The sequence below is a fragment of the Monopterus albus genome, unplaced genomic scaffold (assembly GCF_001952655.1).
Source record: "Monopterus albus unplaced genomic scaffold, M_albus_1.0 scaffold107.1, whole genome shotgun sequence".
Classification (NCBI taxonomy): Eukaryota; Metazoa; Chordata; class Actinopteri; order Synbranchiformes; family Synbranchidae; genus Monopterus; species Monopterus albus.
Genome location: NW_018127987.1, coordinates 213849 through 224635, shown reverse-complemented (window position 1 = coordinate 224635; position 10787 = coordinate 213849). Strand labels below are relative to the sequence as shown.

Sequence of the window (10787 nt, the reverse complement as noted above, 5' to 3'; positions counted from 1 at the left end):
GGAAAAACTATTAAGTGTTCAGTTTTGATGCCATATGTCAGAACCAGATCAAGAGTGTGATTAAAACAGTGAGTGGGTTTATTTAGTTTGAGAGAAGCCAACTGAGTCTAATAATGAACAGAATGCATTGTTGAGGCTGTCACTGTCAGCATCTACATGAATATTAAAGTCGCCTACTATGATTATTTTATCTGTACTAAGCACTAAATCAGACAGAAAGTCTGAGAATTCACTTAAAAACTCTGAATAAGGAGCAGGTGGACGGTATACAATAACAAACAGAACAGGCTTTTGAGTTTTCCAGTTTGGGTGTGAGAGACTCAGGGGGAGACTTTCAAATGAGTTAAGTATTTAAAAAAAAAAAAAACAAAGACTGACCAATAACGGCGTAACCCCCGGGCAGGATGCGGTAGACTATCCCGTCAAACAGGATTCCATTTGGGAAAAGAGTAGCCATGATCTCCCCTATGAGGCGACCAAAAGAAGCTCCTTGAGGCAAGAGATAAGACACACTGGTAAAGACAAACTGAACTGAAGCTCAGCAGGAGACACTGCACTCAGATTACAAAATCCTCTTACCCAGTATGAACACTGGCATAAAAGCACCGGAGGGGATGGGCATTGTGGTGGAAACTGCTGACATCCAGAACTACAACACAAAAACAGGATCGAGACCAATCCTAGAGGTTTTTCATGCTATCAAATGTATTTAAAAGTAGCACCTACAGTACACAGCAAGAAAAAAAGATACCTTCATGATGAAGAAGAGGAGGAGGATGACAAAGATGCTAACATGAGGATGGAGCCATGCAGATGAGCGACCTAGGCTGGGCGGAGCAGCAGATCCTGAGAGTTTGGTCCAGGTGAAATTATCAAAGAGGGAGTTAATACACTCCCTGGGCATCAGCTGCCAGCGGGAACAAACATGTGCATTAAACTGGGCTTTTCAAAGGAGGTTAGACAGAGATTTGGGTGTGTTATGCTACAGTAGCTGGTCTCAAGCAGCAATGAGGGGCAGTTTAGAGAAGTGTGGCAGCCTCACATATACAGTTTTATTTTTTTCAGACTTGTAGTGTTAGGTGCCTGCAAAAAGTATTCACCCCCTTGGAGGTTTTACCCTTTTATTGATTTTAAAAATCAATCATGGTCAGTATAATTTGTTTGTTTTTTTTGACAAAACAAATGACAAAAAACCTCTTTAATTGTCAAAGTGAAAACAGGTTTCTACAAAGTAATGTAAGTTAAATAAAAATACGTAATGGGAAATAAGTGACTGCATAAATATTCACCCCCTTCAATATTTAGTAGATGCACCTTAGATGCACAAATTCTCTATTGGATTGAGGTCTGGGCTTTGACTCGGCCGCTCCAGAACACTCCTTGTCGTGTTTAAACCATTTCTGTGTAGCTTTCGCTGTTTGCTTCAGGTCATCGTCTTGCTGGAAAATAAATCTTCTCCCAAGTTGTACTTCTCTTGCAGACTGAATAAGTTTGTCCTCCAGGATTTTCCTATTTTTTACCACATTCATTTTACCCTCTACCTTTACTAGCCTTCCAGGGCTGGCTGCCGAGAAGCATCCCCACAGCGTGATGCCACCACCACCGTGCCTCGCAGTGGGGATGATGTGTTTGTGGTGGTGTGCAGTGTTTGGTGTCCACCAAACATAGCATCTTGTCTGATGGCCAAAAAGCACCATTTTGGTCTCATTACACTAAAGAACTTTCTTCCACTTGACCATGGAGTCTCCCACATGCCTTTTGGTGAACTCTAGTCGAGATTTAATATGAGTTTTCTTCAACAGTGGCTTTCTCTTTGCCACTCTCCCATAAAGCTTTGACTGGTGAGGAACCCGGGAAACAGTTGTTGTATGCAGAGCCTCTCCCATCTCAGCTGCTGAAGCATGTAACTCCTTCAGAGTGGTCATAGGTGTCTTGGTGGCCTCTCTCACTAGTCTCCTTTCTGCACGGTCACTCAGTTTGTGAGGACGGCCTGATCTAGGCAGATTTAGACATGTGCCATACTCCTTCCCTTTCATGATGATGGATTTAACGGAACTCCGGGGGATGTTCAGTGCCTTGGAAATGTTTTTGTATCCATCCCCTGACTTATACTTTTCAATAACCTTTTCTCTGAGTTGCTTGGAGTATTCGTTTGTCTTCATGGTGTAATGGGAGCCAGGAACACTGATTAACCAGTGACTGGACCTTCCAGACACAGGTGTCTTTATACTACAGTCACTTGAGACGCATTCACTGCACTCTGGTCATCCCTGTTTCCCTAATTGTGAGACTACTAGCACCAATTGGCTGGACCTCTGCTGAATTAGGTCGGTCATTTTATAGGGGGTGAATATTTATGCAGTCACTTATTTCCCATTACATATTTTTATTTAACTTACATTACTTTGTAGAAACCTGTTTCACTTTGACATTAAAGAAGTTTTTTTGTAAATTTTTTTTGTCAAAAAAAAATTATATTGACCATGATTGATTTATAAATTCAATAAAAGGGTAAAACATCCAAAGGGGTGAATTATTTTTATAGGCACTGTAGATCTGGATTTTGCACAGCTTCCTCTTCATGCAGCTTTTGCTCATTGGAGTTCCTCTTTGTTGTAAGTTACTTATAAAATTCTAAAGATTCTGGTCTTTCTTTGCTTTCATATATATAATAACATAACAAAACCATCTCATCTAGAAACCACTAACCCCCTTTTTCAAAAACACCACAAATATTAAAGAACAGACATGAAAAAGAACTCAGAGAGCATGAGATTTGTTCTGACTAACCTCTCCAGCCATAAACTGTCCGAATCCAGGAGGAAAAGTGAAGGTGGCGATGATCAGAGTCACTGCACCTGGATAGATCAGTCGACTCATGGTACAAACACAGACATGGACACAGTCATTAACAGAAAGCCCAGTGTGCTCCCACAAGCCTACAACATGGCAAATAACTGATGCTTGTAATAGAAACAACTGTCAGTACGAGTGTGCACCAGCACCGACTGCTCCGAGCAGCTCCTGCTGCTGCTGCTCTGTAACGATGAAGACTAACGTTCTCTGACTGTTGAGTCTCCCAAAATAAATGAATCTTCCCATTTAGTGAATAACTGCCTGAGGGGTTATTAAGGCTTTGCTGCTGTCTTGGCCAGTGTTGTGAGACTGATGAGTTCAGAGAGTGGAGCTGAGATACACTGAGAGGAACTGGATTTGAATGTGCGATTATTTTGCGTTCCTGGGAACAGCATCTGCTCCCAGAAACACTGTGGTTTAAGGGCAGAGTGCAGCATTAATCCACAGCAGCAGGGAGCAAGAGAACACTGTGTGCGTGTGTGCATTGGGGTCTCACTGTTTGGTCAGGAAGCTTGTAAGCATTGTCGGCCTTCTCATGAAGAGAACCACCTGTCTGTTCAGGTAGACAAAAAACGCCCCCAGGAAGCCGCATGAGATCCTAAAACATGACACAAACATGGTGTGTACTGAGAAGGAAAACATCACTATGACTGACTATGAACTACAGCAGATCAAACATTCTACTGACCACACTATTTCACACTACCAAAAATAAAATGATTCCTGAGGAGACCCTGCACATTCACAAGCAGACTCACAAATACTCTCACCCTATCACTGCAAATGCAGGCAGCTCCTGCAGGTCAAAGGGAAAATCCATCCGGAAGTTAGTTTTGAAGAGAGCTGTGATTGTGACTGAGAGACACAGGAAGAGAAATAATACAAATAAACATTTTAACCCCACATAAATTTAGGATCTCAATGTGTCTCAATGAGTGAAATTTATTTGAACATCAGAATCAAACATAGGACATAAAAAATCTCATTGCATACTGTGTATTGTATAGAAAGAAGGGGAAAGCCCAATAAGCCCAACGAGGGCTTATATTTTATTTTTACTTTACAAAATTAATATTAGATAATATTTACACATTCAAAACATAAAAGTAACACACTGGAGTTAAATATGTCTTTGTTCTGTACAATATTAAATCAAATAACATTTTGGCCAGTTGGACCCAACAGAAACGAGCTGTAGGTTCATATGTACTTGAGTAACAGCTGAATAAAATAAAATAAATGCAATGATCTGGAACATTTCCCTCTGTGAACTGCAACTTGTATATAAATCATTTTAATATAACTGAAGAAGTTGAAGTGTGACAGAGTTGGACTGTCTAGTAAAGATTGAATTCATTTAAAAAGGAAACATGAGAAACAATCAGGATTCCCCGCTGTGAATTTTTCCTATATAAAACCCCACATTTTGAAAATTTGAAATTGTAAAAACTTTGACAGTTTGACAGCTAAGAATAGATGTATTTCATGATTCTCTGGTTAAGAAAGCATGGATGCATAAATTTGTGAACTGTATCTCATACATATAAAAGTTTGTACTTGTAATTATTAACAAACTGTATAAAAGAAGATGTTTCTGCAGAAGAGGAAGAAGAAGAAGAGGACAGGGTGCAGGGATTTGCACAGTGGCAGGTATCTTTACTAGGGTGCTGCTGTATTGCAAGTGTTCTGTACATGATGACTTAAAACATTTCTGGTTTTTATAAAGAAGCATATCCATCTACTTTCCATGACATGCCAGCACAGCAGTATTTTGGTGGTTTGTGTGTATGTTTGAGTGTTAAATATGCAGCTGCTCTGCTTCTCACCAGCATCCTTGTTCCAAACAGAGAGCACCCTGAATATGAAGGCACTGAACGTGGCGGCAAAATATCCCCGCCAGTAATTTCTCACCGCAAAGTAGGTAGACGTGACCTCAATACTGAACAACACCCCTGGTGGTGGTGGAGAGAGAGAGGAGGATGGACATAGGGACAGGAGGGATTACAGCAGAGAGGCCAAAATGAGGATGGACAGTGTGGGAGATGAGAGGAGGAGGAGGAGGAGGAGAGGGTGAGAGAAAGAGGGAGACAGGGCAGGGGGGAGACAGACAGCCAGGCAGAGAGAGATTAGACAGAAATGAGTTAAATAAGCAAAATCAGACCAAAAACACTTGGAGCTAAGGGTGTAATTACACACAACAGGAGGGCCACAAGGAGGAAATAAACACACTTAGACACAATCAAACTCATATATTCATGTAGCCTTTCTCCTAAAACACAACATCAGAGTCATTAGAAACATTATTGTGAACAGAAGAAAAGGAAAAAATAATATCTGAGGACTCACTAAATGTCACTTTCATTTCTGTGTTGATTGAATATTTGTTAATGCTATGACTCACGTACTGAGGGACATTTTTGTATACTTTTACACACTGACTGATACTGAGCAGAGCTGCAACTAACAACTACTGTGACTACTGAGTCATCTGTTAATATTTTTTAACTAAACAAACTACAAAAAAATTGGCAAATTATGTTTACGTAAATTATTAAATAATCATTCCAGCTCTAATATTAAAGTCAATTGATTCTTATTGTGATGCATGGGAGATGTGAATTGAAAAGATGCAGCAGTAGGGCTGTCTATCTATCTATCTATCTATCTATCTATCTATCTATCTAGCTCCAATAAGCAGCCATAACATTATGACTGCTGACAGGTTTGTTGCAGTAACTTTGTTGTAAGAGGCTATGTGAAAGTTGTACAGTACCTCCTAGTGGAGTGCCGAAACAGCATCCCACCCCCACGGCACAGCCAACAGTCAGAGTATCTGTGTAACCATAAGGGTTCTACTGACACAGAAAACAGAGGGAGAGGAAAAAGTAGGTGGGAAGTGAACGTGTATGTGACAAAGAGGGGTGAATGGCATGAGATGATGAAGGGGGAAAATGAAGGTGATGAGGAAAGAGAGCGTTGACAAAGAGACAGGTGAGTGAGTTGGAGAAAGAGAGAATAAAACATCAAGGTGGAGAGAACAGGATGGGGAACCGCAGGAGAAGCATTGACAGAGGGGAAGGAAAATAGAGTAAAGTGAATAAATAATGCTCACTGGAGAATGGTTTAAAAAAGTGATAAAGGGAGTAAAACATCACAAAAAGAGAACATAAAGAGGATGCACATGCATCAGACCTAGACGAAGCACTTAAGCAATCAGGAAACAAATCAAGTGGTCCTATCGTCCTTAGACAGTGACTGCAGCTGATTACAAAATGAAAATTAAAGGTATCAAACAAAAAATATTTCCACTGATTATTCATGACCTTGAATTATAAGGCTCTATGTAACTTTCATAAATCACAACTGATTTAGAGTGTGTCTTTTATGTTGCAATATTTTTAAAGAAATGTTTATTTTTTAAAAATCTGTTACTTACTAAAAAGTCATTAGACTGCTGAAACTTTGAAGCTCACTGCATCAGAAAAGGGGTCACATACAGCGTTACTGTCAAGTGATTCAGTCTGTTTGAATTCACCACTGGTGAGACAGGACACTGGTCTGAGGTTAGTTTTAAAGGTTGACATTTTGGGAATTACATTTATTCATGTTTCTGCAGAGAATTAAATGAGAAGATTGATATCACTCTCAGGGTAAGGCACTTAATATGAAACCAAAGCCAGCAGCTGGTTAGCCTAGCCTAGCATGAAGGTAAAGGTCTGTGGAGGACAAGATCATTGTTGTTTTTCTGGGATCTGTCTTTTCTATATCCCTAGCCTTCAGGATTACAGGTACCAACTAAAGTGCAGTGTTATATGGCACAATGTCATGTAAATTGTGGGAGAAAGTATAAGTTGTGGATTTATCCAATGTTTGTTTAAGAGCAAGTGACTTTCTAGATTGTGTTGACACAGTCACCAAGACAGGGGTGGAATGTGCTGTGTCCAATTAGGCCCCTCTAAAACCTCCCTGTTCTACAATTTTCATCCCCTCAGGCCACACCTGCCAGACAAGTCTTCTACTACAAGTTATGCCCACCAGAGGCTGCATACAGCGAGGGGGGGGGGGGCTTAACTTGATACATCATGCTACCCTCCTAAATATTCTGTCCCCGTCTTGCAGTTCTCAGACAGACCCTTCTCGACAGAGGTGATGTTGTGTGATGTGTTCACTTCCAGTGCGTCTCCACTGTAACCCATTTTAAATTCCCAGAGCTGATTCTATTAGCATTAATACTGACTCCTATCTAAAAGTACCTGCCTGTAGCTTTACAGCTGTGTTTGGTGACGCCTGCTGTTCTTTTTACCAAACTTGGAAAACAAGTCTGAAGCTGACATTAACAGTTTCCCCCTAATGGCTGCACATAATTGTGGTCTTAATAATATAACACAAATGCAGCATTAACCAAGATATTTAGAGTTTTTTTTTTTTTTTATCTATTGAGGCTAGCTCTTTTCCATGTACTATTTACAGTCTTTCTGCTATGCTAATATAATTACCTGCTGGCTAGATTTATATTTAGTGTACAGAAATAAATCTTCTCAAATACTATGAAAACAGTGTGTTTCCCAAAATATCAAAGTATTTTTTAAAGTTGACAGAATTTTATAATCCAAGGCTTGGGTACACATTTATTGACAGTTCAGTCTGCAGGTTCCGTTTTATTAATGACCTGCAATTTAGGACACTGGTCTGAGGTCAGATTGAATCTCTACATTTGCATTGCTGATGCTTCAGGTGGGCTAAGCTGTCTGGAGACCTGTGCCTGAGCAAGTCAGCGGGTGAGAGCAGGGCAGGACTTGCCTCCCACAGGGGCAGCAAAACAGGTGGCCACTCCCACGGCACATGCACACACCAACAGGTCCTGGTTATGGGTGCCATTCTGGGGTTAAGGGTCATTGGTGAAGGTGGGGAGAAAGAGGGAGGAGAGGGGGATGCACATAAGAAGGGATAAAAGAGAAAGCCAAGGGGAGGTGAAGATAGAAAGAACAGGGATATCACTGTTAAAACACATGCCAGACATTACCATCACACTATTAAAATTGTGAAACAAACAGGCAAGGTGCTGGGGGCAGAGCCAAAACAAAAAAGTAATGGGGACCAGAAGGGAGACCATGAGCCATAAACTGTATGAACTAGGCAGGAAGAAGACAGATGGGAGGCACAGGGCTCCCACTTTCACTTCTACATCAAATTCAGAGACCTTTCAAAGAATTTCTGTGGCTCAAAATTGGCAAACTCACACACTGTGAGGTCTCATTTGTAATTTAAGACCTTTGTCAGTTAAGTAAAAAGTGTTGATAGAGCTGAATTATTAGGTAGGATATGTTCAAGGTCATCTGATCATTTTCAAAACTAGACTCAGAGTCTACAACCATACTAGCAGAGGGCACAGCAGTGCTTTGTGCTAAGCAGTAACATCAGTAACATGCTCAATATGACAATGCTAACATGCTGATGTTAAGCACGTATAAGGTTACAATTATCATTTTAGTTCAGAGTCAGCTGAAATGCTGACTACCTCTTGGAGATTTTAGTAGGTGAGGCTATCTACTGAAAACTGATGATAACGCAAGCCTCAGCCGAACATATCATGTCTGATTTATCACAATATATTTTTTAAAATGAGAAATCAAAAGAGTCTTAAATATGTAATGCTAACATGCAGATGTTTATCTGGTGCAATGTTTACCGTGTTTCCTACCTATAGTTTTTGCAATCAGCTAATAAGCACTAAATACAAGATGTAACTAAGGAAAATGTCACAGGTTTTGCTAATATACAATCCAAACTCAGCATTTGGCAAATGGAAACTGTGACCGGATAATAAAATTCAAATTTTTATGACCTGTGAGAACCATGTAGTTACAGCAAAACAAAAACAAAGTTAGCTACAACTGAAAAACCACATTCCATGTCTTCATTAGTGGATTGACTGAGGTCATTGGGGTTCATGGGTAATGTAATCAGTCTTGGTCAGGCCTTCATCTTACCTCATAGACTCCGGAGAAGATGGACATAAATCGACTCAGCACTGCAGCACAAATACTGGCGATGTGGACAAATGGACCCTTGAGGTGACAGGAGGAAATCACTGACACAGATAAATAGCATGTAGTGCTTTCTACATAGAGACTGACTACTGTCTGTAAAGCAGGAAATCTAAACTGGGACATGTATCAGAACAGATAAATCACCGGATAATTGCTGGATATGACAGTTGCCATGTGACTGTAATGGGGAAAATGAATGTACTCCTTTGGTGAGGACATTAATAATTTGCCTCAGTCTCATGAGAAGGGAGGGAAAACCTGATAGAAAATGATTTATTATCCTCCAAGTTTGGAGGAAGAACAGATAAAGTGATGAAGAAAGTTAAAAGGGGAAGGATGTTGATGATGCTGGATCAATGGACAGTGATAAATACAGTGAAAGACTAAAGACATGACGAATGGGTTTGTTTACCTCTTTGCCCACTGGCATCCCACTGCCCAGGGCAGCAGTCAGGCCAATGACTTTAGCTATGAAGGCTTTGAGTGTCAGATACTCCTTCAGGACGACACCCCTAAGAATAGTTTTCAGCTCAGGGATACCAGAACCTACAAAAAATAGAGGATGAGCAGAGAGGGTGCAAGGCAGTTAATAATGAGAGTGGTTAAAATTCTGGTTCATACAACAGGAAAACAGACAAAAGAGAGTAAAACCAAGAAAATCAGCTGCTGGAGGAGACAAGAGAGGCAGACAGCTGATGGAGAGCATACCCGTGGCCTGTGGGGAAATCAGGTGACAGAAGAGTGAGGCAAACATGACAAGGATCATGGGATATGTAACCCAGGCAAGGTACTGGAGTGGCACATTGCCCTCAAGCTCCCCATGCATCCACTTATAGGCTACAAGACAAAAATAGAGATAGAAAAGAAGACAAAAAAGTCCATTACACATAGGAGTACAAATGGGAAAGAAAGAAATGATCAAACTGTGCATTTGACAGTAATAATCCCTGCAGCCTTGGCCTATGATACCTTGCAAGCTCTTGGCACTGGCATAGTCCATACTCCAGCTGACAAGAGCCATAGTCAGTCCCAGAAGAACCAGATATATCCAGTCCTCCCCCATCTTGTTCACCATGTACTGCCGCACACGAGCCAAACAATCTGGGACAGAGAGACAAATGGATTCACCCTGAATCCATTTACTTCACTTGACTTAATTACTGACATTTAGTTGTAACAGTGTCTGAGAGGAAACCACCCAGTGTGATTACAAGTACAATGTTAGCTCATCTCAGCAGCACCTGTTACCTTGTGAGGTACCATGGCAACCACTGAAACATAAGCATGTTTCTAAATCTATTCCTTCTACTGTAAAAATCTGCTAGCTACCTTCACATTTGGAGTAGGGATGGGGCTTGTTGCAAGAAGAAACACGGCTGTGATGTGACTCCAAGGTCACAGAGCGATGACAGTGATGATGATGCCATTGGCCATGACCTTTGTGTCCGGTGGCTGTGGCCTGGTCTCCTGCCTGTCTCCTCCATTGTCTCTCTGTCAGCAAACGAGCATCCTCCCGTTGGGCAAAGCTCCCCAGCTGCTCCCTGTACTCACCATACAGCTGTATGGTGGGGGTGGGGGGGAGACACTATGAAACAAAATGCACCGTGTCAAGAAATCATAAGTCTGTTGGACCTCTCAGAAGAGAAAGAGAAAAGAGGGGGAAATGAGTGACAACTGAGACTTGAGAGAAGGATAAAACTAGATCCAGTGTGAAGAGTCTTGAGATAATGAGAAAGCAATTTGGAATGTGTGGTGTGTGTAAGGGATACACACCAACCCTGCCAGACAGAAATAGACAAATACAGGCAGAGAGACTGGAAAAGCCCCTCCCTGAGAGGAGGCAGGGGCTGGGGGGGAGCCAGAGGAAGCGCGGGCAACTCC

At 41.3% G+C, this 10787-nt stretch overlaps 1 protein-coding gene across 1 annotated transcript in view; it reads right to left on the bottom strand.

Moving 5' to 3' along the window:
- clcn1b (chloride channel, voltage-sensitive 1b) overlaps window positions 1–10787 on the bottom strand; it is a 24998-nt gene that overhangs the window by 6725 nt on the left and 7486 nt on the right. Inside the window, exons 2-14 of the mRNA XM_020610840.1 lie at window positions 10236–10491; window positions 9876–10007; window positions 9615–9743; window positions 9319–9452; window positions 8847–8924; window positions 5630–5708; window positions 4683–4808; window positions 3627–3711; window positions 3353–3454; window positions 2791–2875; window positions 752–907; window positions 580–649; window positions 379–489 (exon numbers count right to left, since the gene is read on the bottom strand). Of these exons, the coding sequence (XP_020466496.1) occupies window positions 379–489; window positions 580–649; window positions 752–907; window positions 2791–2875; window positions 3353–3454; window positions 3627–3711; window positions 4683–4808; window positions 5630–5708; window positions 8847–8924; window positions 9319–9452; window positions 9615–9743; window positions 9876–10007; window positions 10236–10491 (1543 nt within the window). The remainder of the gene's footprint in view (window positions 1–378; window positions 490–579; window positions 650–751; window positions 908–2790; window positions 2876–3352; window positions 3455–3626; window positions 3712–4682; window positions 4809–5629; window positions 5709–8846; window positions 8925–9318; window positions 9453–9614; window positions 9744–9875; window positions 10008–10235; window positions 10492–10787) is intronic.